General features: G+C 35.2%; 4 protein-coding genes and 2 pseudogenes across 9 annotated transcripts; 4 read left to right on the top strand and 2 right to left on the bottom strand.

The window, feature by feature from the left end:
• The first annotated feature begins 1,530 nt into the window (after window positions 1–1,530).
• Window positions 1,531–3,870, top strand: LOC111300490 (F-box/kelch-repeat protein At3g27150 pseudogene; annotated as a pseudogene). Of its 2 annotated transcripts, none has more exons than XR_016329512.1 (2): window positions 1,531–2,018; window positions 2,568–3,870. The product of XR_016329512.1 is annotated as an F-box/kelch-repeat protein At3g27150 pseudogene, transcript variant X2 (transcript). The 2 variants fall into 2 exon arrangements; XR_016329511.1 differs by having other exon boundaries at window positions 1,531–2,309.
• Window positions 3,871–4,968: 1,098 nt separating this feature from the next.
• On the top strand, window positions 4,969–9,206 carry LOC111299520 (ATPase family AAA domain-containing protein FIGL1-like; annotated as a pseudogene). Its single transcript, XR_016330136.1, has 12 exons — window positions 4,969–5,193; window positions 5,707–6,093; window positions 6,234–6,471; window positions 6,834–6,958; window positions 7,063–7,184; window positions 7,277–7,369; window positions 7,611–7,712; window positions 8,084–8,186; window positions 8,415–8,494; window positions 8,545–8,671; window positions 8,763–8,890; window positions 8,986–9,206. The product of XR_016330136.1 is annotated as an ATPase family AAA domain-containing protein FIGL1-like (transcript).
• Window positions 9,098–13,463, bottom strand: LOC111299521 (sulfite oxidase-like). Its single transcript, XM_022894736.2, has 12 exons — window positions 13,131–13,463; window positions 12,576–12,691; window positions 12,408–12,470; window positions 12,180–12,216; window positions 12,009–12,090; window positions 11,587–11,705; window positions 11,377–11,472; window positions 11,046–11,156; window positions 10,859–10,960; window positions 10,477–10,524; window positions 9,793–10,008; window positions 9,098–9,458 (listed from the first exon to the last, which is right to left on the bottom strand). The coding sequence occupies exons 1-12, from the start codon at window positions 13,203–13,205 to the stop codon at window positions 9,342–9,344; spliced, it is 1,182 nt and encodes a 393-aa protein (XP_022750471.2). The 5' UTR covers window positions 13,206–13,463; the 3' UTR covers window positions 9,098–9,341.
• Window positions 13,464–14,959: 1,496 nt separating this feature from the next.
• On the top strand, window positions 14,960–16,419 carry LOC111300925 (Emb:.1 protein, putative (Protein of unknown function, DUF642)). The gene is given in 6 exon segments (XM_089747483.1): window positions 14,960–15,038; window positions 15,126–15,170; window positions 15,173–15,643; window positions 15,807–15,836; window positions 15,839–16,065; window positions 16,068–16,419. Coding segments are annotated over 6 exon segments (1,146 nt in total). The 5' UTR covers window positions 14,960–14,986; the 3' UTR covers window positions 16,389–16,419.
• A 2,349-nt stretch (window positions 16,420–18,768) lies between these two features.
• LOC111299519 (transcription and mRNA export factor ENY2-like) lies at window positions 18,769–21,073 on the top strand. Its single transcript, XM_022894735.2, has 5 exons — window positions 18,769–18,872; window positions 18,957–19,044; window positions 19,129–19,223; window positions 20,097–20,173; window positions 20,517–21,073. Coding segments are annotated over exons 1-5 (336 nt in total). The 5' UTR covers window positions 18,769–18,870; the 3' UTR covers window positions 20,591–21,073.
• A 614-nt stretch (window positions 21,074–21,687) lies between these two features.
• On the bottom strand, window positions 21,688–24,555 carry LOC111299516 (B2 protein-like). Of its 3 annotated transcripts, XR_016329840.1 has the most exons (7): window positions 24,400–24,555; window positions 23,195–23,778; window positions 22,917–23,017; window positions 22,385–22,468; window positions 22,174–22,284; window positions 21,907–22,052; window positions 21,688–21,867 (listed from the first exon to the last, which is right to left on the bottom strand). XR_016329840.1 is itself a non-coding variant. In XM_022894733.2 (6 exons), exons 2-6 carry the CDS (start codon window positions 23,766–23,768, stop codon window positions 22,008–22,010), a joined length of 915 nt encoding a protein of 304 aa, XP_022750468.1. In that variant the 5' UTR covers window positions 23,769–23,778; window positions 24,400–24,555; the 3' UTR covers window positions 21,688–22,007. The 3 variants fall into 3 exon arrangements, 2 of the variants coding, with proteins under 2 accessions (XP_022750468.1, XP_022750469.1); XM_022894733.2 differs by having other exon boundaries at window positions 21,688–22,052; XM_022894734.2 differs by having other exon boundaries at window positions 21,688–22,052; window positions 24,283–24,480.
• Between the last annotated feature and the right edge of the window lie 1,430 nt (window positions 24,556–25,985).

Genomic DNA, 25,985 nt, shown 5'->3' with positions numbered 1-25,985 from the left:
TATAAAATACTTTGGGTCATAAAACTAATTGGGTTCGTTTAGGTTAATCTGTTGTCCAAATGGTTTTGGGCCTTTAGCCTTTGAGATCCGAAAATTAAGGGATCAAGATTATCAATGAATATTTAATTTGTTTCTCTTACATGTCATCCGAAAACAGTCGACAGTTGAAAGGGCACATATACACCCTTAAATGTAGACATTGGCCACAGTACAACCCCGTCTTTGCCGCATGCACCGCCACTGCTTTGCCATTGGTTGCTCAATGCCTCAAGTCCCTTGTGAAAGAGAAAGATCAAAGCTAAATGAGAGAGTACAACAACTGTTCTAGATGAAAGATTAACCAACAACCCTTTTTTTTAAGTAAGATTCTGATTCATTTTGGAACCAAATCAGCTTATATATTAAGTTATAACACAACATATTTGAAGGCTATTTTTTTTGTCAGGACATCTTTAGCTTAGTTTCTTGTTTCTGTGTTGCTGTTGTTGTTGTTGTTGTTGCTTTGTCTGGTTTAAGTAGGCCTTGTTCTTGTTGAAGCATGTTCTTATTCCCTGATTCCTTGGAATAATGCTAGTATTGTAGCTTATCCAAAACAAAAAGAAAGAGAACAAAGTTCTGTTACATAGCATCTGCGATTCTGAAATTCAGCTTATTTTATATATCCTTTAATCCTGAAAAGTTATACTATTTAGTAAGTTGTTTTTCAAAAAGAGAAGTTCATTATGTTGAAGAAGATCAATGTCTAGAATGAATACACTGCAGACATGAAAATGACAAGTGTCTGTTTTCAGTTTTTGACCAGGCTATTGGCTGAAGAGAGGAGATCAGTTATGCATAAAATGAAACCCGAAAGCAAATGAAAATGGTGTGGCATCTCAAATGAATCTTCCAATGTGCACTCAAATCTGTGCGAGTTCCATGAATTGTCAAAAGATGCAAATTTCCTCGAATTTTAAAACCCTGAAAAAAGCATGTCAATATACATATATTTTCTTATTTCCAAGCTTTTGAAAGCATCCCATAACACATGAGAGAGCAGCCCCAAAAAGTGGTTGGTTTTAGGTAAATCAAATTAATAAATGAATCCTTTTTAAGGGTTTTGTTAATTTAATCAATCTCTGCTTTCACCCTCCATGAATCTTCTGGTGCTAACTATTACTACCAATTAACAAAAAAATTAGTGGGGGTTTAATTTTTATGTTAAACAAATATCATGGTTCACTAGCATGCTTTTTTTTCATATCTGTGAGCTGAAAGCTGATCAGGTCTCTCTATCTTTTTATCTTACACAAATGCTAGACCTGTTCGATAATGACAGTGAGTGGATTTATAAAATCAAAGGCAAATCCACCACAACTAATCAGTGGACAGCTAATACATTAACACTGATTAAAAGAAATTAATCAGGGTGGGAAAAAAGAACCCCGAAAAAGGATAGCAAGCCTTGTCCAATGGAGTTCCATTTTCTAGGTTGAGGGCGTGGCATCCTATATGTTTGTATTGTTCTTGATTACTACAATTTGAATAGGACATATGTAACTGTCATGACCTAATATTAACAAAAAGCAGGGGACAAAAGTTCACGACCAAGAACCAACTAGAGATCACTGAGATGCTAGGCAAAGAAATAATAAAAAAAAGAAAAACAGTTTTTTTCTTCTCTTTTTAAAGCTTTCTACTTTTTCTGATTCAAGTATAAAAAGATCTTCCTTGATTATCAAAATAATACTGTTAAGTAATAAAACCAAATGCATCTTATGGTAATCTCAACTGATGAGCCATACTTCATTAAGAATAAAAATTTCCTGCGAATGGGGGTTTCTTGCAATTGTAGATTCATTCCTGTATTACCCAGTTCTTTTTTTCTATAAATCATCTCTTCTCTCTCTTCATTTACTCCAAAATTTTGACTTTGTGTTACTGTTTAAGCTCTACAGACTGTGAAGTGTGAACTTTCCTTTTTGTTTTTCTTTTTATTGACTTTCCCCTCTCTGGAAAGCTTCTCATTTTCTCTCTCTGTGCGTAATTTATTTCTGTTATGTTCATTTATCTTTGCGTGTTTGTTGTGTTATAGCTTTGTTTTGATGATTTCTGGATACCCTTTTGGCTGTTTTCTTTTCTTTCTTTGTTCATGAATGGATGCTGATCTGCATAACTAATTTTATAGTCTTGATCAACTTTGCATTCCAAAGTCTGCATGTGGATCTTATTGTCTTCTGAATGTTGTTCAACTGGTGATGTGAAATACTTCATCCCAAGGATTTTTACCTTTCCATTCTCCACAAAAGATGAAAGATTATCAGCTTAAGGTTGGCATTGGCAAGATGCTTTCTAGTTTCTAATTCATGTAAATTTACATATTTGTCTTTGACCTTTCCAATCAATAGTTTAGAAATGGTCAGTTGGTGAAAATATATATAATCTGGATTCAGGTGATTATATCAGGTTCTTCATGCATAAAGTAGACTATTGATCAGCTTCTGAAATAATTGTTTTAAACGCTCTTAAAATTATCTCTGTTAATTTAGGACCACAATTAATATGTCTAATCTGTTTTGCTTTTGAAGGGTATTTTTATGTAATCCTTTCTCTTGAACAACATGGATGAGGATAGCTTTCACATGCCCCCACTGGAAAACATACAGATATTTAGAGCTACTAGAGAAGTAAATCCAAACTACAATGGAATTTCTTCAAGCAGGAGCAGCTTTGGTGATTCATGTGGTGTAGAACCCCAGGATGCAGATTACTCCTATATTCCCCAGCTCAGTGATGACCTAGAGAATTTGATTTTGGCTCGATTTCCTAGACTAGAGTATTGGAAACTTTACTTGCTAAACAAGCACTTTTTACATCTTCTAAAAAGTGGTGAGTTATTTAGAATTAGGAGGGAAATCGGGCTTAAAGAATCATCTATATTTATATCACCTATTGGGGGCAATTGTTGGTGGGCATTTGATAGGCTATTCAAGTCTTGCAGAAAGCTTCCAGAGTTACCATCATCAGATATGTCCTTTATAAATGGAGATAAGGAATCACTTTGTGCTGGGAGCCATTTGATTGTGTCAGGCAGGGAGACTGAAGGTTCTGTCGTGTGGAGGTTTGAACTGGAAACAAGTAAATGGTTTAAAGGTCCTTCCATGATCGATCCTAGATGTTTGTTTGCGTCTGCCACCTGTGGTACCTTTGCTTTTGTAGCTGGTGGGATTGGGATGGAGACCAAAGTCTTGAATTCAGCCGAGAAATATAATCCGGAGACTAAATCATGGGAGCTGCTCCCGAGGATGCATCAGAAGAGGAAGCTTTGCTCAGGTTGCTTCATGGATAACAAATTTTATGTAATTGGAGGGAAAGATGAGCACGACAATGAACTCACCTGCGGGGAGGCTTATGATAAGGATAAAAACACATGGGAACTGATCCCAGACATGTTGAAAGATGATACCCCAGTTGCAACAAGCCAATCTCCACCCCTTGTTGCGGTGGTGAACAATGAGCTTTACTATCTCGAAACATCTTCGAATCAGCTGAGGATCTACCTTAAGAGCAGCAACATATGGAAGAAGTTGGGACCAGTACCAGTTAGAGCTGATCTTCATAGAGGATGGGGTGTGGCATTCAAGTCTCTAGGCAATGAGCTGCTGGTGATTGGATACTCCTCTTCCTCCATTCCAAGTGGTGACATGACTATCTATACCTGCAGCCCACAGCCTGGCACCGAGGAGGAATTGCAATGGAGGTACATTGAGGCCTGCAAAGACAGGCTTAATTTCTTTCTTCTGAACTGTTCTGTTATGGTAGCTTGAATTTGTACTCGTATCGTTTAACAGGCTTTACTGAATAAAAAGCTGCCAGATTGTGTATTTTTCATTGGGTCCCCTCCAAAACTTTCTGAAGATAACCTGGTGCTTGTTTGATTTCCTTCTATTTTCTTAATCATCTATAATTTCTAGACAGAGAATCAATCTGATAAGATTGTGCTAAATTAATCCTGTATTTGTTGATGAGTTGCATCTAACATGGCTGTAAGTAGTTGAAACATACAAATTATCAAATAGCTTCTTTAGTACCATACCGTGCCACAAAAACATATCAGATGCCAGTCCAAGCAACTAATTCAAGTCCTTACAAGCAGCTAATCAAGATTTCAGACTTTAATTAATGATTATAGGATTCACTTGTCAGTCCACGTCAATAAATATTTCATGACGATAAGTTATTCTTTTTAATTAATCGTTTCATGAATTATTAAGAGAGATATAAAATAAAAAATAATATTACGATTTATATTAACTTATAAGATATTATTTACTTTGATTTCGTTAAATCTTATGATTTTATTTCGTAAAAAATAACTCATTAAAATAATATGAATATTTGTATCTTAAAATTAATTCTAACGCATAGTTAATATAAAATACACAACTTCACTCTAAAATCATAGGATTCATGATTACTCTTTGAGATAATGACAAGTAGCTTTTTTAGGCATAATTACCATCAAATTCAAACTTGATAAAATAAAATAGAAATTAGCAACAAAGTTTTTACTTTGTTCAATTTGTCCAATTTATATATGGTAGGCTACTGGATGCTTTTTTCGTTTGACTAATTTTTTTACCAATTTTACCCTCGATGAAAACAACTTTTTACCCTTAAGAAGAGAAACTGCTATTGAGCAAAAGGGTTGAGGATAGAAGAAATAGATTTCTCTCTCTCTCTCTCTCTCTCTCTCTCTCTTTTTATCGTTTCTTTCTTTCCCCATTTTTTAAAAAGAAATAAAAAAAATGTTGGGCCAGCCAATTAATGGGCCAAGAAGAGTGGTTATAACGTAATTTAGCCCAACTAAAGTGGCATTCCTGATCCCCTCAATATAAAGCGACGCAAAGAGATAAACTGGCGGGAAAGTTAAAAACCAAAAATCAGGAAAAGATTTAAAAAATGGAAGAATCGAAATCGAAAGAGAAAATGTGTTGGAGAAAAGAACTGGATCAGAACCTAAAGCGGCTCCACTCGCTGCTCTTCAGCGCAGAGCTCTGCCTCGGAAAGCAGAATTTCGCTGCGGCTCAGGTCCGCTCGCTTCTACTTCTCTGCTTCCTCGGTTCTCACTCTCTCAATGAAGTCGATGAGACCTTCACTCGTCCCATCCGTAACGAAGCTGTCTCTAAGCTCGACTCAGCTCGCCGTGCCTTCGTTCAAGAATCCGATCGGTATATATCTAATATCATGAATTAAATTTTAGGATTTTAAACCTTATTTTTTCAATTTAATATAATCAAAATGGAATATGCTTATTTTCTTTGGTAATTTTTGCTGTTAGAGCTTTTCTTTCCCAATAAAACTTGTGATTAAAGTTTGATTTTGTTTATTATTAGGGTTTTTTTTTTTTTTTTTGGTTTTACTATTACCGTTAGTCATTTAAATCTTTATCTTTGATGTTGATAAAATGTGTTACGAATTGCATATCTTCGGAGTATATTTATTTTCACTCAATTAAGGTATCGATTGGATAAAAATAGTTAACAAATTTTCTTCTAATAAGGGTTCAATTGATAAAATAGATGTTCAAGGGTTTAATTAATTGAAAAAACAATAAAGGCTTATATGATTTTTGAATTTTAATTCAGGGGTCTTTTTGACCGTTTTGCTTTTTCTTTTTCTTTTTTTTTTTTAATTTGAATAACCTGAGCTCTGGTTGTGTCTCAGGGAGGCCAAGAGGTGAGGCAAGATAAGTTGACTAAGCCGTCTAAAGTTATGACACCGGCAAAGTTGGCATCTTTGTGTGGGAACAAAATTACAAGGACAAATAATTGGTCGTACAAAAGCTCTTTGGACTCCAAAACTAACTCTTCCATAGATTGCCTTAAAGTGGAAAAGGGTCAGTTTTATCACAAGCTTCCTAGGGGACATGGTGTTTCATCCTTTTGCAAAGCTGAAGAGGAAGATAAAGGCTTTGGCAATACCTCGAGGACAAAGCATTCACACATAGAAATCAGCAGCCCCAGAAATGACAATGCAAGGTCACCATCAAGCAATGAAGAAGCTAATGCTAACGTTTCAGGGAATAGATTTGTAACTGCTAGAGAAAAACTGGTATTATACAAAATATTAGAGTTTTGGCATGTAAACTGCCAATTGTTACTTTGTCTGGAATATTTGGAAGTGAAACCATTTGTTTTACATTTTCTTACATTATTATCCCATACATTTCAATGTTAATCCCTTCGTTGTAGGTAATGGATGTGAGACAAAAACAAGGGCTAGCTGGTTCTCCAAATGCTTCTGTCTCCCCACAAAGTGATACCAATTTCAATTCTAGAGGTTATGGTGCAAAATCCTATGGTTTTTTACGCCTGGAGTTCGTGGTAATTTTGTTTCCCCAATAAGATCTAATGGTGGCAGTGTTGGAAATGTGACATCACAAACTTGTGGAAAGGGTGATGATGCATTAAATGACTCAACAAGGACATCGTGAATTATGTAAATTCTTCAAAGGAAAAATGCAACTTGAATTATATCCTTGGGCAATGCCAGCCTATCATCATGGATTATGTATTACATTTTAAATGTCTGATCTCTGGAAAGAGATTCAGCCATTTGGGATTTCTGTTGACTAAAGAATTTCTTACCTTGCTCTTGCAGATAAATGAACTTTTATTGCCTTCATAGACATTTAAACTGATTTTAAGAATTATTTTTATCTTGTATAACCAGGATGCATTTTCAAGGTTTTTTTTTTTTTTTTTTTTTTTTTTTAAATATTGAACTGCATATTTCAGATGTCTGATGTTTGCCTTCATGTCTTCACTTGTTTTTAATGGTTTTAAAACCAGTTTGGAAATGCTGTGTGGTCCTGATGAACTTCCTTAAAAATTAAGGAATTTGGAACCTCCTCTTATTGAGCATGTCTGCAATGAGATTATTTATCGAGATCCCAATGTTCGGTTGGATGATATTGGTATTATAACATACATGAAACTTCCGTTTAGGTTTCAGCTTTGTTCAGCTACATGCTTATCTACAAATGTTTTTGTAATTTACAATTTCTTCTTAAAACTGCAGCGGCTTGCTTGGAACATGCCCAAAAATGTGTGACAGAGATGGTCATGTGGCCCTTATTACGTCCTGACATATTTCGAGGCCGTCGCTCTCCTGGAAGAGGTCTTCTTCTCTTTGGTCCCCCAGTAAGTGTTCTTTTATTCTGTATAAATTGAAGATACTATTCTAATAATATTATCAAGGGTTCATGACTTCTGTGGCACCTACTATACTACAGGGAACGGGCAAAACAATGATTGGGAAAGCTGTAGCTGGAGAAGCAAAAGCCACCTTTTTCTACATAACTGCTAGTTCATTGACAAGCAAGTTGGTATGTCTCCTACTGTTTGCCCGTATGATACTTTGCATGTGTATTTTTGAAATAAGGTCTGTTAAATATTTACGCACCTCTAAACATAGTACCTCCGAGATTGAAGGTAAGTGTTTAGATTAAAATCTCTTTGGTTGCTCCTAACATTTGATTTCCAGAAGTTACCACTTGCTTTCATTCTTTCTCCCAGATGGTATATTGAATCAACTATAATAGGTAACATTTCAACTGGTGAGTGTAGATTGGAGAGGGAGAAAAGCTAGTGAGGGCGCTTTTTGGGGTGGCCAGTTGTCGTCAGCCGGCTGTAATTTTTGTTGATGAAATTGATTCACTTCTATCTCAGGTAAGCTATATCTTATTGCTCTTAAAGACCAACTTGAATCAGTGTCAGAGCTACCATTGAATGCTATACTGAAATGATTGAAGATTTGGTCAAAACTGGATGATGAATTTAATTATTTGCTTTTGCAGTCATTTATGTGGATATTCACCACAAGGCATGGACTTATTTTCTTTTGATTATTAGTTAAGTTTTGATTTGTCATGAATTCTATTTGAACTAGAGAATGCTTCAGATCCATTTAATTTACACATACACCACTTTTAAATCATCGTAATGATTAGGCTGATGCAGTTTATTAGACTCTTACATCATAATAATCTTCATAACCAGTTAACGATGAGTTCTGCTAAAAGGTTTTTATCTGGTTACAGCGTAAGTCAGATGGTGAGCATGAATCGGGTGGAAGACTCAAGACACAGTTCCTCATTGAAATGGAAGGCTTTGATAATGGAAGTAAGCAGATTCTTCTCATAGGTATTGTTGAAGCCACAAGTTCTTATATATTTGTCAAAAAATGGAAAAAAGTTTCCTTTAAGGGGCCTCCTGTAGGAAATGAGTGTTGCAACCTCTAGACCTTTACTATATGCATTCATGTTAAATCCTTAATTCTTTCCGAGCAAGTAGAGAACTAGTTCATCTCGTAAGAATGAAATAAAATCTCTTATCCAAAGTTAATTTGACATCTTTGTATTATATATCCAGGAGCAACCAATAGACCTCAAGAACTTGATGAGACAGCGTGGAGAAGACTAACCAAGAGACTCCATTTTCCCCTTCATCAGGTGCAACTTACATGTCTCATCTAATCTAATTCTAGCCATTTATGCCGAAGAATTTGTTTCTTGCTTTGACTGGTGATGAAGAAGCCAGAGCCTGGATAGTACGTAATCTCTTAGAGATGGACGGAATATTCAAGCTTTCAGAAAAGGATATTGATGCCATATGCAAGTTAACTGAAGGTTCGCTTCTGTTTTCTCTTGGCTATCAAGCTGCTTCGTTTTATCCTAGTTATCCTATGAAAATGCCTTGCTGGGTACCTTTCCTTTGCAGGCTACTCAGGATCAGATCTGAAAAACTTAGTGAAAGATGCATCTATGGGTCCTCTTAGAGAGGCTCTGAGACAAGGCATAGAAATTACAAAGCTGAAGAAAGAGGATACGCGGCCAGTAACTCTTCAGGTAATCGCATGCCAGTCTGCACTAGCATGCAAACATGTCTAGAGGGTGAAGTTTTCATCAGCTTAATTATTTGAGGCCATTTTCTTCTCTTGTAGGATTTTGAGAATGCATTACAAGAGGTGAGGCCCTCAGTTTCTCTGAATGAATTGGGCACGTATGAGGAATGGAACATACAATTTGGAAGCTTATCACTGTAAAGATCGAGCAAAAAAGAAAAAAAAGATTGTTTTTTCTTTTAAGTGGCAGAAAAGAACCATGGCTTGTAAGACTATTGTTTTGAAGGAAAGTAACTACACGTGACATGGTGGTTCCAAACACGCATGCGTGTGCATTCTAAAACAGTGTTATTAAAGCCAGACAATACTATTTTTGCACAAAACTCATGATAAAGAAAGTCAGCCACATATTTCAGGATGCTAACCAGGCTATTTAACCGTTCATTTGATTCCATTTACATATTTGAGTGGCCCACTAGAACATGAACTCGGTGCCATGAAGTGTTTAGAATCCCTCTCAGATTCCAAATATCTTGCACCTTTTCAGGTTGGACATTTGCAGCTGAATCCACCTGCAGATCAATCACAAGAAGAGACAAGTAAATTGAAAACAGTTAGCAATACAATGAACATGGATGAGAAATTGAATGCCAATGTTTGTGGCCATCAGCTAGCTTATAAAGAATTATATGCGGAACTGAATCAGGAACCAAACCAGATTCTGTGGTGCCATAGGCCATTATGATCTTAGGTTTCTACTTTTTTATCTTTCTCTATTGTCAAAACAATTCCATTTACAAGAATATAAATGCTGATCAAATGTTAATTGCCGGTGCATTGTGCTTCTAACAGTGAGAAATGATTCAGTAAGAGTGACTTTATTATAAAAAATGATAGGTGATGTACCGCTTTGGCAACAATCTCAGTACTTTTTGGGATATCAACTGTAACCTCAAAAAGCACCCATGCCCATTTGTCACTGCTTATGTGATCTGCTATGTAGGGGATACCAGTCTTCTGAAATCTGGAGGCTTCTACCCAGGTTTTGCCACTGTCAATAGATACATCTACTCGTTCGATTCCACGGCCACCTCCTGATGCTGCATATCCACTAATTGTTACCTGCATAACATTTGACAGCATCAAGTCTAAGTAACTTGAGAAGCATCCAATTTGCAGGACAGGTTTAATATAATAGTAGAGGACAAGGGTCTTTGATTGAGACTAATCTTGCACAAGATGTCCAGGTTACTTCTTTTTGGGTTAAAATCTAGGTTGACTTTGGAGAACAAAGGGATAGTGCATCTGTGCTAATTGTTCAGAATTTAGAACAAGGGAATCACTTGCTTCTAGCAGATGTATCTGGATCAAAATAGTGAAAAAGTCCTTCACAACTAAACTTTAATATGATAAGTATTAGTAAGTATAAACCGAGACCTAACCTATATAAAGCAGGGCATAATTCTAAAATCATGCCTGCCATAAGAAATATGATAGAAGAAAGGCTAGTAAATGTCGCAATGACAGGGTTATAACTGTAGTTACATACACAGACAACCTTGTAAAGCTATGATCACAAAGAGAACTAACCTTTCCGGGTTTTATTGATTGCACATCTTCCAAAGAACAAATCACTGACTGCCAAACAGCAAAGTAACTAATATTAGTTAGGACTGCATTCAAATAAATTCAGTTTGTTGAAGAAAATTTTTCTTACTAAAAGGAAGCAAGGTAAGCACTGCATTAGATACGGGTCCTCATATATAAATTCTTCCCAATAGAGTCAGACCCAATTAAAATGAAATGAAAAAGCAGCATGTCTATATCTTCATATTTATGAGCTAAATCATCGTCTTGATAGTTATACAGCTTATTGGAAAGCTTAAGGTGTTATATATCCTGCTTTAAAGTTATCAACAAAAAATAATTCACATAAAAGACTAGACTAATCTAAGTGAAATCTTATAAACACCTGAACAGGGAAATCCATTTGGGGCCTTCTGGTAGACCAATTGATGTTATCCCAATCCACGGACGGTGGAAACATCTTGTAGTCCTTTTGCATGAAGAAGCCCTATAAGGTAATAAATGGAACTCAATCAGAAGACAATGTGGAAAAAGATAAATCAATTTAAAATAAAGATGAAACCTCCTTCAACCTGGCATTCTTGTGCTATTATATTTATAGAATCCAGCCACTTGACAGAACGAGCGCCTATAACACCTGGCACAATTACTCTCAATGGATAACCATGATCCCTGTTAAGAGTCTTAAGTATGATAACAAGAAAATAGTTCATGTTAGGAAACCCATTGGGACAATACGCTCTTAAAAACCATTCATCAAGGTTAGAAAAGGGAAATATTAAATTCAAATATAGAAGTTGCATTACCATCAATTCATGGCATCAAAATATAAATGATCATGAAGGTCTAAGCAAAGGTACACTGTAGAAAAGAACATTCTCGGATGAAAGCATGTTTCCTAACCTCTCCATTCATCTCATAAGCAAGTAAAACATCTGCTTCAGGATTTGTGGCTTGAATAAGTGGAATTGATGCCTTGTATGGGCCTCCATTCTCCTCCTACATTTATTTTAAACACAGAAAGGTGAATATGAAGAGATTTCTCCTATTGACAGAAACACAGTTGAACAGAAGGAAAGTTGACAATGAAATTCAAGAGGCCAAAGTTACAACCTTACACTTATCGATGCTCACAAATTCCACATGTTTTCCACCGGACTCAGTGCTACTTGCCAACTTTGGTATCCCAATGAGTTCAAGAATATCAGCCAATTTGGCGCCACCCCAGACAGCTGAAAGGCCAGAAAATCAATATAAAACCAAATATATCAGAACATCCATAATGCAATTTGACATAAGGTTATGAATACTAAAATTACAGAACAGGCCTGAAAATATAAATAGATTTAGGGGGAAAATCAGAAGAACTTCAAAACAGATAAAGCTGGCTCTAATTCATTCATAATTATGTACAAAGATATGCATGCACACGTGTGTGAAGTGCGCACATGCATATATTCATGCCTCAACCCATCTGCACCCAAATGAAATATATATTTGAAAAGCTCATGGCAGTTTGAGATGGATAAACTAACCATTCCCTATAGCAGAAACATCCCAGCCAACTCCTCTCACTTTTCTGGTTTTGCTCATGGAAGTCCTCCTATTACCCGCACACTGAATAAACCATCATGCCAAATCAATGAATAAATGCAACAAGCATAATGCTACATAAACCAGCAAGAAATCTGTTGAATAAATCATACCTGTAAAGTTGCAGTGACATTGTATTTTGGCAGCGCCCTGTTAGTCATTAAAAATTTGCAAGTCATTTTTTCAGCAACTTCTAATAACAGACTAACATATTGAACAAAACAATCAGGGAAGAAACTAGAGAGTACACTGGATTGATGCAAGATTAATTATCATAAATCATAAATTGCTAATACATACAATTGTTTTCTTAGATTGCAATACACAATGCTATCACTCACCTGATATCTCTCATATACAGCTTTTTGGGAGTTTCAATTAAACCACAGATATCAACAAAATATCTGCTTTTCCAAAACATGTCCTGAAGTTAGTAAGAATTCCCAACAGAAACAAACACATTAAAAAGTTCTAAACAGTGTTGGCTTGGTACAAGGAAAGAGTATAACCTTTCTATATCATCAACTACCGGGATTGGTCCATGATTTCTCTTGTAAAACAAATCCACTGGAGTCACATAAGAGGAAACTAAAGCTGAACGTGGTGGCTCAGCATTGAAGGGCTCCTGCACCAAAGACACAAATAACAAGATGATTAATCATTGAAACTCTTACCAATGAATACACAACCTACAAGAATTGTTTTACATAGCAATGGAAATTGAAAGGGAAAAAGGGAATCCTTTTACCCTAAAGGAGGCATTTTGGACCATGCCCAACTCAATTCAATAGCAAACAGCTTCATCTACTTAGCAATTTGGACACCATTTTTATGCAAATTGAATAAACTAAAGGCTGAAACGATAAACAATGAATCAGATATTCACTTGGAATCCAAAAATTTATTCTTTTCGATTGGTTATTAAAATCAATACTTATCAAACCACCCCTCCCATCCCCCCGCCCCCCTCCCAAACAAAAACAACCCTCCTTTCCCTAATTGAAAAAAATGAAACCCAGTGATCTAATGCAAAATAAGTGCTTAAAACAGCGAAAAAAACTTGCCTTGGAGTTGATCTGAAGACAAGGATGACGTGGCGGTTCTAATGAATAATCAGAAGGTCCTCTTATTCCTGGCATTTTCACTCCCTATTTTTCTTCTTAGATTCTCTCTATAACTCAAACCGAACGTACCAATCGGCTATGGAGAAAAGAAACAAGTGACACACAAAGTTTGTTGGCTTTTAGTTTAGTTTCAAATAATGTTTTGGAGATGACTAACAGAGGGATAGGCCCATCATCCACCGTCTACGTGCCATAGGACCCACTTCAAGATGAAGAAAACCTTTTGATTTTGATTAATAAAAAAGCCAACTTTACCTTGTTAGTGATATGGAGACCGGGGACAAATGCTATTTTATGGGTTTTTTGTGATTTCGTTTAGATAGGTAGCGAGATTGATCGTGATAATATTAAAAAAATAATAAAATTTATTATAATTATGATTAAAAAGAAGTTATTTTAATTGTAATTAAGAAAAATTTTTAATAAAAAATTTATATTAATTTTATTTTATTAAAATTAACATTTAAATTTAATTAAAAGTGTGTTAAATTAATCTTTGGAGTTATTTTGTTTTTTTTTGTCAATTTTTTAATGGGGCTGGAAAGTTTTGGGCCACAGAATCTGTTTTCCAGGGAAACAGGGGAACCACGCCTCAGGGTTGAATTTGGTGAAGGAGAGACCTCCTGTTTTCCGAGCTTCTCATGACAATTAACAAGACCCACAAGGCTTTTAACCTGTGGCCAAATTTGATTTCTTTTTTTAGTGCAAATCTTTATTCTTACTATTTTGACATTGAAATTGTGGAAAGATTAATATTATCATACAAAAATTTAAAGGAAGAGACTTTGTAATAATCTTACCGACTATAAACTCGAAAAAAATATAAACTTGAACTCAAATTTCGATGTGGGTATTGAGTTTTCTATTGCATTTGCATTGTATCAAAGGAAGAATTCTCATTCCCATGAGGAAAATTTGGCAATGGATACCTCAACAAGTATGAAAGCAAAAAAGAATTTGGAGGAAGAAAAAAGTAAAAACTTAGTCAGGATTCTGAACTTTTACTACTGTTCTTCATTGTTATTTGCTTTCAGGTTTCTGCCACGAATCAAACAATTTAGACATGAAATTAAAAATCTAAAATGCATAAGCTTTAATAACTCTCAAAACCCTCCCGCTAAAACCAACCATCTCCAAGAATCTAATACTATTGCCATCCCTGCTTTGTTGTTAGCTTTAATGAGAGTATTGAAGTTGCTGAAAAAAGATGCTTGTTTTTTAATCTGATAATCATGGCGTTTATGTTGTTTTCTCTAACATATTTGCCGAAGCTGGATGGTGGGCCGATGTTAGAAGGCTGAGGAAGTTCGATAAAAGAAGAAAAGCTGAAGAAAACACTTAGCTATAGAACCTTGTAGATCCTAGTAATTAATTATCAAGTAGTAGTAGTATTATATTATTTTTTGTGCATATATATATCAGACAAGAACCATGGAAATATTTGAGCTTGCTCTCCTCAGGGACCCCGGCTATGAGCGTAAAAAAAAAGTCATTATGGTGCATAAAATTTGATAATTTTTTGCTCAAGTATAGGCAATCTGGGGCTATATTAAATGCCACAGGGTTTATTATATGTGGGGTGTGGGTGGGCGTTCTTGAATTCAGAATAGGCTCCACTATTAACTGGATGGATCCAAGTTGCAACACAACTTGTTGGAAGCTTCCTTTTCAGTTTAAAATCAATAATCCCAATTCAGCTCGTTTAGACTAGTAGCAAATCTAGTTCAAAAAGAATTTGAAGAAAACCCATACCTATAGTCAGCTTAATGGCTTTCTCTTCTATCTCAATCCAGAAGATGCAGCCCCCACATTTTTCCCTCATCCTCTTCGTTGGATTTGCATCTGCAGGTAAACTTGGCTACATTTTCTTTTTCTGTTCCACTTCATTGGATTTGCATCTTGCTTTAAGTGTAAGACATTCATCTTTATTCACAGGTTATCTTCAGAATCCGGATTTTGAATTCCTACCAAAGAACTTTACTTAACCACCAGTGCCCCTTTTGTTATGCTAAACGAAATCAACACAATCCCAGGATGGACATTCCAAGGGACAGTTCAGTACGTAACGGCTGGTCAAACCATAGCTTTGCCAGATAATGGACATGCCATACAATTGGGCCAAGATGGGAAAATCAACCAGACTATCAAAGCCGATGCTGATTTCATGAATTATATACTCACATTCACTCTAGCTCCAGGTGGTCAGAATTGTTCAGCCAATGCTGACTTAGTAGTGTCAGGACCAGATAATCAGGGGGTCTTCTCTTTCAAGCAGCATTATGGCGAGGAAACATGGCTGAGCTATGGCCAATACTTGGGCCTCGGGGGTCAGGAGGAACCAATTAACCTTGTTTTTGAAAGCCAAGCAGTAGAATCTGATGATAACTCCACATGTTGGCCAGTGATTGACTCATTACTTGTGAAATCAGTCGGAACATTGGTTCAAGGCAACGGTACTAATAGTAGTTAATAATATTCAATCCAAATTTCTTGTTCGTAATGAGTAACCTGAATATGACAGTCAGAGTGTGGTGAAGATTATTTCTATTGTTATCTGCCCAATATGCTTTGCTTTACCCTCTTATATGTTTCTTGCAATTCTTTCATCGGACACAGATAACCTGTTGCTGAATGAGGGGTTTGAATTTGGCCGGAATTTTTAAGCAACTCTACTGAATGGATTCTACTTGATTCAGCAATAAGTCCTGTTCAGTCTCCATTAAGACAATGGGCTGTGGTTGGAACAATCAAATACATAGACTCGAAGCACTTCTTTGTACCCTATGGCAATGCTGCAGTGGAGCTTGTCTCAGGTGTTTCAACAGGCACACAGACAGAAGTAACACTCACAGCAGGTTCTGCATATGCATATAATTTGGATTGGACCTCACACTAGGAGATGCTAACAGTGCCTGCGAGGGAGATTTTACAGTAGAAGTTCGAGCTGGATCGATAATTCAGAATTTTTCAGTAAGGAGTAATGGGACAGGATCAGCCCATAAATCTTCTATGAAGTTTGAGCCAGGTTCGCATCCAACTCCTCTCAGTTTTATCAGCTACACAACAAGTCAGACAAAAAATGGTATCTTCTGCGGTCCTGTAGTTGATGATGTAGTGTTGCTTTCTTCCTATGGGCCGAGAATTGCAATCAAGCGGAACATTTTGATTTCTCTGTTATTTCTCATAGTCATTCTATAAAAATGAGTTCTATTATAGGCATTTTTTTGGCAATGTAGCTGAGCAACCCTTTGTTTGTTGACTCTCACCCGGCACCCAAAAGGGACCTTAGTAATGCCAATTATATGATCTTGGCCGGTTGCTTCAGTAGTGCAGGAAACAGAACTTAATACCTGTACTGGAAGTGGAGAACATCAATTCCTGCGTTGAGAAACCATTGTTTCTTTCTGAGGAATTCTGTGCCATAACTATGAAGCTGGAAAAGTGCCAAGCCTTGTTGGTAACTGAGGATTTCAGGGCAGACCATGATTGAAAGATTTTTAATCAAGCAAGCATTGAATTTACTACAGGATTAAATAATTACTATATTTGATTTATCATGTCAAACAACAGTATACAGTATTCTGTTCCTTTGAATATTAACTATTTCTGCCATGGTTCGCAAAGATGAACTATAAAACACCCTCCACTGATTTGCAGTATCTTTAATTCTTTATTCTTTATAGACAAATGTTTTACACTAGCTATAGATGCAGTTTACAAATGCTTCCTCCATTTTCTGTGCTATCTGCTGCCTGGCAAAATATCTAACATGAAATGTAGAGGGACTAAAATCTTGCAAGGTTTCACAAGAAAGAAAAAGATATGCATGTAAAGATTATGAAAATCTGAAAATAACAATGCCACTCACACGTATTAATGATGTTTTAAACTATGACTTTCTCCAGGTCCAGAGCAATGCTAAGCTCATCTGAGTTGCACGTTTAAGAAGACTTCAATATTCAGGACTTCTTGACCACTCATCAATCTCAGAAGCTCGTAGAACAGGCAGAGGAGGTGAAAGTTGTGTCGTTTGAGCATTTATGAACATCAATGCTAGGCCGAGTTTTTTTAATGCTCTTGTTAAACCATTGCTCACCTATATACCACCTGGCCAGGCTCGAAGAAGCTTTATCTCATAAGAGCAAGATTGCTTCAAAAAAAATCCGCATTGAGCTGATCCACCATATATGGGCAGAAACCAACTAATTTCATCAAAACAAAGATGACAACTTCTTGTAGGTGCATCACAATGAAAATCAAATAATGAAAACTCAACTTTTTAATCGCAGATCTGTTAGCTCAGAGATTGATATTGCATACCTTGGGATTTTGTGCTAGGGGAAGGGCTGCACTATCACAAGTTAGCTCTGCTGCCCTAAGACAACAAAATAATTGTTCCTCTAAACTCTAAGCTATAAAGCCACCAAGTCCTGTGAAAAACAAGGGTATTCAAAGCCCTGTTGTATATTAACTGCAGTAGAGTACTATTACTGATAGATGCCACCAGATATATGCTCATGCCAAAACCTAGGGTTGTTTAGGAAAAATTCTTTTGGACTGTCTAAATCCTTGTTCACTACAGTAGCATATTGGAAACGTTACTCCTAGTTCCGGTAAAGACAAACCTCCTAAACACACTCGGGTTCTTCTTTCTTCATTAAACTACTGTGAGATTCTCACATGCCAGCAAATCACATCCATGCTTGTGTATACTTGTAGTATATATGGTCCACCAACAATTCATAAAGGAATCCTCAAATGGTCAAATGCAATGGACTTAAGCTAACAATCACTTAATCTCAAAGTCCATAAGCTTGTTTGGTCTTGTCGAAGATTTTTTTTTTTTTTTTTTTTGTAAGATGTTGTTTGGTCTTGTCTAAGATGTTGCTTTCTCATACATATAACGTGCTATAGGTGAACTAAGAACGTATAAAAGTAGGTAAGCTGCCACAACTGATGGAAAAGAACCAAATAGATCCCAGGTATACCATAGGCTCCAAGAGTGAGAAGATTTGCAAACGTAAGCCATATACCATGATTACACTCGAGATGACCCAACTCATGAGCCAAAACAACCTATTCCAAAGTTGCACAGAACAAAATAATGGCATTTTATCATTTAAATCACAGAACTACTATGGACAATAAAGCACATATAGTTTGATTTAAACCTTCATAATCACCTTTTATGCATATGGAAACATTTCTAAAAGCGGAAGAAAACAGAAAAACGAAAGGAACCAAATCAAACTAAACAAAAACAAGCAAACTTATATCTTAAAAGATTCAAGCAGCAGACAAAACACTAAGTTGGTTCTCAATAGAAAGAGAGTGAGAAAGAAGTGAAGACCTGCAATTCATTCTTGTCAGAAGCTCCACAAGACTTGGTATGAATGACAACAAAAGAAGACAATAATTTGAAACACTTACATAGGAAAGAACCAGTACAACAGCCCCAAACAACAACTGCTGAACATCAAATCCAGGGGCAAATATGGAAAAATACTTCTGTTGTCTTAAACCTTCCGTACGTTGTCGTTTTAACTGACGGTCGGCAAAGGGGAAAAAATATATAAAAATCCCATCTTTCTTCTTCTCCTTGTTCTTATTCCGCCAGCGGTTCCAAAGTTAAAATTTCTCCATCACAACTTTTGGTTTCTTTTTTGAGAGCTGTAAAATCATGTAAAACCCTTAATTTTAAATTAAAAAAACCCGTAATCAAATTTTAATTTTTAAAAATAAAAATTTGTTTTTTTTCCTTAACAGGAAACATTCAGTAAATCGACCACCAACCCCAGATGGGGTAGTAGATCAAGGGAAAGAACCCACCCTTCAAGAAATTATTAACATCAAGGTTTTTTTTTTCTTGTTTTATTTTATTATGGCAATTTTTTTAGGTGTTCTTATTTATTTACTATGATTTTATTGAATTTGGCAGTTAATTGAGAGTGGGGAAAAAGAGAGGTTGATGGAGCTGTTAAGAGAAAGGCTTATAGAATGTGGATGGAAGGATGAGATGAAAGCTCTTTGCAGGTTTTTACTTTTCACCTCTCCATGTTTACTGCCTCCATCGTGTCAAGTTACTGTTTGAACTTTAAGCTGCCTTTGATTCATAGCATAGTATTGAATTTGTTAATTTATCTACAATTAATCTTCTTTCCAATTGTTTTATGAATCATTCTTTCTTTCGTTGTCTTAGCAATAATTAATCTTAAGGGTTAGTATTTGTAGTATCTGAAAGTGGAAAGAATGTTCAATATCATGTCATAATACTTGAAGAACAATTTCTTTGCTGACAACCATGGATCAAATTATGAGATTAATCAATTGGAATAAATTTGTTCTGGGATTCTTAGAATTTTATTTGTTGCTTCCTACTTTCTTTTTTGGCCACATTGTTGCTTACTACTTTGTATAGACGCAACGCAATAGTTGCTAAACTTAGAGGATTGTGGTGACTTGTCCAAAATGTGAGAGATATACCAAGTTTTCCATAGTCAGTGTTTTTTGTTACAACAATGACTGCAAGATGCTTAGGATGATGATGCATCAAATTGTATGGAGCGATGAGCTGTGGTGTCTTGGAGAATGACAAAAAATGCTATGCAAATAAACATTTCTTGATAGTCTATGTGAAACTGTATAACCCTTTTGTCGGCATTTTGTTTTTGTATGTTTTTTTTTTCTTCTTGCAGACGGACAAACAAAGAAATGAAGTGCAATGAAATAGACAATTGTTTCACTGGAGCCTTATTTCCATTGGAGATTAGTTATTTATCCAAGAATTTGTTTGTTTATTTTGGTGTTTAAGTTGTGTCCAATGTTTGTACTGTACTTGTAATTTCACATTTGTATGCAATCTTTCTGATATTTTAAAGAAACCTCTTTGACTTTGATGTATGACAGGGCATATATTAAGAAGAAAGGAAGAAATAATGTCACTGTGGATGACCTTGTGCATTTGATCACCCCAAAAGGCAGAGGTAAGAATCTATTTAATTTTCTATTGTTTTCCTTGTAATTATCAGCATCGATAGGTTGAAACATTAATGGATCAATTGGAGTGGAGAAAATTTGTTCATACTGTAGATATTATGATGTTTTAATTTCCTTGGTTTATTCTGGTAAGCTCTTCCCCATTTTATGCCATTCCCTAGTACAAGCAGGTGGTTGCCAATAAATTTGATTCTGTTAAGACTTACCTGCTTTTAAGCTCATGACTTCTATTGCCTTTTATTTTTATTTTTTTTTGGTATTTTTTTTTTTTTTTTGGTATTTTGTAGCTTTATGAAGTCTATGACTGGTTAAAATCCTTTGCTTATGCAGCTTCCATTCCTGACTCCATAAAGGCTGAGCTATTGCAAAGAATTCGGTCGTTTCTTGTGTCCACTGCTCTTTGACCATCAGCATGCGTTGGTTACAGCAAAGAAGTGGAAAAATTATAAAGCTGTTGCTAGATGGGCTTCAATGGAAGCCTTGTTAGGGGTTTGGCTTTATAATTGGTATTATTGAATGGTTAAGGCGTATTATTTACTTCAAATGGCAGAATACCATTAGACCGATGGAATGAATAGGGTTTGCAGATATTGGGTGGAATTTCATTTATCCATTCTTGCTGTGATTTGGTCAGCAAGTTATAGATATTTCCAGTTGTCTGCTATCGTTTTATTCCCTGTTACTGTCCACTGCCAGGTTTAGATGAAACCTTAGGGCAGAAAAACTTGCATTAGATTAACATAATTGACTATTAAGGTCCTCCAATTGAAGCTAAGTGCATTCTTCTTACTTCCAGGAGGCGGACCTTATGATGATATACAATGTATGCTTCTTCCATGTCTTCTTATAATTCTGTGATAAGTATCCTTTTATACGCCTTTATTGAATCCCAGATGACCTGGAGCTTTTGCATTTAAGTTAATACCACACAATGGCATGTTTCTATGAATTCATGGTAAAATTATGTTCCTTGTTTCTTTAGGTGTTTGGTTTGAGTCTCCTAATGAGCATATTGCTTGTAGAAAACAGCATTTCCGTGTATCTAGATATCATCGTTTGCTTGAACTTAAAGCTACACCTGAAAGCTTGGGTATTGTTAAAATTCCAGTATGAATCAAAATCTGCGTCCAGAGAAAATTTTCTGCAATAGGAGACTGAAGAAACATTGCTTGTGATTGCATGCACTTAGGAGTTGCCCCAATAATTCACTTTGAAAATGAATGTCTCTCCATCCTACCTAGTTAGGGAAAACACAAGGAGAATGTAGCGATCATTTTGTCCCTAAGAGCGGATGGCATGATCCAGGAATTCAAAATGATTTTCTAATGTTATTTTGAGGTTGTTTATCAGAGAATGAAAAGAGGAAGGGCAACTAGCTTGCACCCACCTCTACCAGGTTGGTTGGCAATGTGTTATTGGTGATAAATCAAAGAATATGCAATGCCCATGCAATGGTATAACATTTGCAGATTCCAGAGCAACAAAGATGAGACGGGAGAAATTTACAAGCACAAAATACACATCGAGGCCTTCATTTCTTTAAGACTTTTAACATTACACATGGTTGTCATTTCTCTTTTACATCTTGCAAGTCTACCTATAAGATTTAAATTCATAGGATATAATCCAAAAGTTTACAAAGCATCTTCACAAGACACCAATGCATTTATTCAGCTGGCTAATGCCATTTCCTACTTCTCCCGAGACGATTCACCAACTGGACTTACACCCACGGCTTGCGCTCTATGGAAAATCTCTGAAAGGCAGGCAGCCGACATGCACCACAAACCCTATAACATTTCCACTCAGCTAACATTTTGCTTATGTAGAGCCTGCTTGTTCACAAAGGTCTAATAGATCCAAAGTCTGCAAAAATATTATACGGAAACACGAGCTTCAGCTAAAAAGACTTTATTAGTAAGAAATGTTACATGAAATTGAAGGAGATTGAAAGATAATGTAGAGAAGTTATAATTGTTTGCCATACCTCAGGAACTGAGAGCTCAAGACGAAACTTGGGACCATCATAGTGGTGCAAAACTGGCCTAAAAGAATCCTCCTCCAATGCCTTGCAGAGTTTCCTAATACGGATTCTCACCTATTTGTTAGGGGATAAAAAGATAGAAGAATTAGAGTTAGTGCAATATTCCACGGAAATAAACAATAAAGTTCCTACAAACTATAAACCCAAACTTTACCTGAGCAGGAAACCTTGACTCGCCTTTACACTTTTTGTCTTCCCAAGCAGTTGGATCAATGTTAGAACCCCCAAAACTAGATGCCTGCGCATGTAAAAGAAACGTAAACATAAGATAGGAAGAAAAATATGTTTTAAATGATTATCGTATCTATTTCTCAAGACAAATGAATATGATACATGTATTAACCCCGAATGCCTACTCATTACAGTATTACAAACTTCAAACATCCATGGCCTTTTTTTTCCTTGGACTGAGTTGGAGGACAAATAGAACCATATCCATCAAAAAATTATAGTGATAAATCTTATTGACTGTCACACAGACCACTAGAAAACACATAACATAATCATAACTTGTTACCCAACGAATCCTAATCTAGCAAAAGTGAGGCCAATGCAAACATTCAGAGAAAGAAAGGAACTGCAAACTGCAAAAAGAAAAACTAACACTGCCTACTCAACCAACAATCTCGAGCAATATAGAGCAAAATGAAATAACTATTACATGAGAGTAAAATAGGTGAACGAACCTCAAATATACCATGCAACTGATGAGTAGTGTAGTTATAGAGGAATAGAGGCAAGCCAGGTGTAATTGCCCTGACAGAGTCCCTATATCTTGGTGGTAACCCTATCAAAGATAACAGCAACATGTAAGAACTCCCACCATATTATGTTAAAAGTAAAAATTAATGAAGTGACAATTGCATCTGTGAGAATGGGTGTCTTCAAATAGATGGAATGACTCATTTCCGAAGAATAAGGGAAAATGGAAGGAAAAGGGTTGACAAGGGAAAATGACAATTACCAAATAGCTGGCGCTTTAAATCTTCCTGCATTGTGTCATTGTTACAAACAAAGATGTATCCTCCAAGCACCTCATTTCTTGGGAGTGTCTCAGTTGCAGGCAGAGTCTTGAATCTTTTGTCAACAGCATTGTTTGCACTGCTGTTCTCATTGCTGTTGTTATTGTTGGTGTTGCTGTTATTGTTGACATCTTTGTTGCTAAGATTGTTGCCACTATATTTGTCGCCAACCAGGTTTCCAAGGCTATTGCTGTTATTTTTCTGGTAAACAGAATTCATATTATAAATACCATTTTGGAAGGAACTTTTGCTTACATTATCTCCAATCTTGGAGTCCAAGTTCAACATATTGAAGTTAAGGTTCTCAAATTTGTTGTCTTCCTGGAAACCAAATTTATCCCTTGTCCTTATTTCAGCTGGACCCTTTGAAAGATCAAGATTGTTCATGCGTTCACACTTTGTACTTGTCTGTTCAGCCAGTTTAGTGGCAGCCATCAACCATTTATGATCCTCTGAGACTTTTGATTGTCCACGAAGATCATCGCCCAACTGCCAAAAGCTATTCATGCTCTCCATCTTGCAAATCCTAATAAGAGAAGACAGCATAATTTGTAAAGAAGTTTTAAACCCAAGATAAAATGAAGGCTACAAGTCATCATTTGATTTTGTTTTATTTTTATCTACCTAACACTTGGAAAAGATTAAACAAATCTTAAACAGATCAAGAACCGCATCAACCAAGGAGCTTCAATTTCCACCAATAACCCAAAGAAAATCTTAAGAATCAAACCATCATTTGGTCTAACACAGAGAAACCAAGGATCAAGACACCAAAAACAAGCAAAAAAAAACCTTGAAATTTCCCATTTCCTTTTCTTTCCCACCATTTTCTCATAACCCAAACAAACCCAGAAATCCTAAAACTTAAAGTCAACCCCACTTGACTAAAAAAACAACTAAAATTTCTCCTAATCCGAACCAAACACAACAAAATTAACCCCAAAAAAGAAAACCCACAAACATAATCATCTTTAAAACAATACCAACAAAATCAAAAACCATCATAAACACAAAGAGATGCAGACTTTACCAACTAAGCAAAGTAAAGCTTCAATGCTAAGTGTTGATTCAAAGGATTTAGAATCCAATTGTAATGGATAATAAGAACCCTAGATTTGAGGATTCAAATGAGGAAGAAAGAGAGCACCTTTTTTTTTTAGCTTTTTATCTTCGTTAGCCGTGAGGTAAAAACCCGCAAGACACGACACAGGGGAGGGGGGAGAAAGACAGAACACGACAGAGGGGATATTCTTGTTGTATTTATAGAACGATGTGACGAGAATGCCCCTCTAGGTTTGAGTATTTTCGGGCTTTTGCCAGTTCAGTTTCTTTTTACAAAAACTGCGGAAGGGTTCTCTTTGTTTTACGCGCCTCAGTGGCGGCGTGTAAAACATTTTCTTTGGTTTTGAATAATAAGCTTTTTAAGTTTTTTTTTTAATATTTTTTTACCAAAAATATCGTGAAATCCAGTTTATAAATTAATTTATTTTTTTTATTTACCATACTTACCTAAACATTCAATTTTTATTAAAAACAAAAAATTAGACTTGATATCTTATATATTTATATAGAGTAAAATATTAAAATTTATGTATTTATATAATATTTTATATAAAAAATATATATTATAATTCGTATCAACATAAAAATATGAAATATATTTTTTTTAATTTTATTAATTCATATATAATTATTATTAAAATTTTAAATTATATTATTTTTTATTTTATTTTTATATTATATTTGTGTCAGTTTACAAAAAATCATGTGTGACATTAATGTTTGTAAAAAGTAATTTTTTAAATTAAATGATTCATTTCTTTTTAAAATAGATTCTTATTAAATTAAGGTTTGATTTTTAAATTTTTATTTTTTTAGAATTTGATTTTTTTATAAAAAATAACTTTGTAATTCAAAATTTTAAGAAATATAAATATTTATTACTAATGTTGCTTTAAAAATTAAAATTTTACTTTGATCAATTTTTTATTTTATATGCATTTTAATATTATTCCCTTTATCCTTTTTTTATCTTTTTTTTTTGGATATCCTAAAATTATATTTTTTTAACATATAAAATTCTTATTTTTTATATTTTAAAATTATTTTTACCTTTTAATATCAAAAATTATGAAACTTTAATTTTATAAAAAAAATTAATTTTAATATTATATATATTTAAATTAAAAATTTTTAAATTTCATAAAAATTAATACATGATAAATATTTTGAGTCGAAAAAAATAATATTTTTCAAATTTAATCAAATAACAAAATAAATAAAAAATCCCAAAAATATAAAGTTAAAAAAAAAAAAGTAGTGGACAAAACATGTGATAAAGGTTCACTTTTTTAAATGTTTAATAGATAACTTCATGAAATTTATGTGAAGTCCTATCCTATTGGATCACATGGTTCACGTTACACGCGCTTAAATCGCGCCTGTGATTAACACTTTCTTTGAGTTGGTCAAAATCTATGTTAAGACACAATTGTAGTTTTGGGGCAAGTGATAAAATTCAGTGACTGTCGGCATATACTTTTCTCTCTACTGTCTGATCGTTGATTGATTTTGATAGAATGACGCCTTTATTCTAATCACCAATCATCTTGGAGCACGTGGGTCAACTGAAGTACGGTTTACTATTCAGTATCATCTTGCTCCCTCATCATAATAGTGCCACCTCAACATAAGAAGGGAATCTTCTTTTCTTCGTTTTTCTTTTGGCCGAAT

Source organism: Durio zibethinus, chromosome 18 (assembly GCF_047325235.1).
Source record: "Durio zibethinus cultivar Kanyao isolate XHJ-2024 chromosome 18, ASM4732523v1, whole genome shotgun sequence".
In the NCBI taxonomy this organism is placed as follows: Eukaryota; Viridiplantae; Streptophyta; class Magnoliopsida; order Malvales; family Malvaceae; genus Durio; species Durio zibethinus.
This window is presented reverse-complemented; position numbering and strand designations above follow the sequence as displayed.

Coding starts and splice junctions, on each gene's coding strand:
- LOC111299521 (XM_022894736.2), bottom strand. CDS start 13,205: ATGCCAGGAATAAGAGGACCTTCTGATTATTCATTAGAACCGCCACGT. Junction 12,471..12,575: donor GTAGTTGATGATATAGAAAG/GTTATACTCTTT, acceptor TTGGAAAAGCAG/ATATTTTGTTGATATCTGTG. Junction 10,961..11,045: donor TAATAGCACAAGAATGCCAG/GTTGAAGGAGGT, acceptor ATTACCTTATAG/GGCTTCTTCATGCAAAAGGA.
- LOC111299519 (XM_022894735.2), top strand. Junction 19,224..20,096: donor GAGATGAAAGCTCTTTGCAG/GTTTTTACTTTT, acceptor GATGTATGACAG/GGCATATATTAAGAAGAAAG. Junction 20,174..20,516: donor GATCACCCCAAAAGGCAGAG/GTAAGAATCTAT, acceptor TTGCTTATGCAG/CTTCCATTCCTGACTCCATA.
- LOC111299516 (XM_022894733.2), bottom strand. CDS start 23,768: ATGGAGAGCATGAATAGCTTTTGGCAGTTGGGCGATGATCTTCGTGGA. Junction 23,018..23,194: donor TTTAAAGCGCCAGCTATTTG/GTAATTGTCATT, acceptor TATCTTTGATAG/GGTTACCACCAAGATATAGG. Junction 22,053..22,173: donor TTGAGCTCTCAGTTCCTGAG/GTATGGCAAACA, acceptor ATATTTTTGCAG/ACTTTGGATCTATTAGACCT.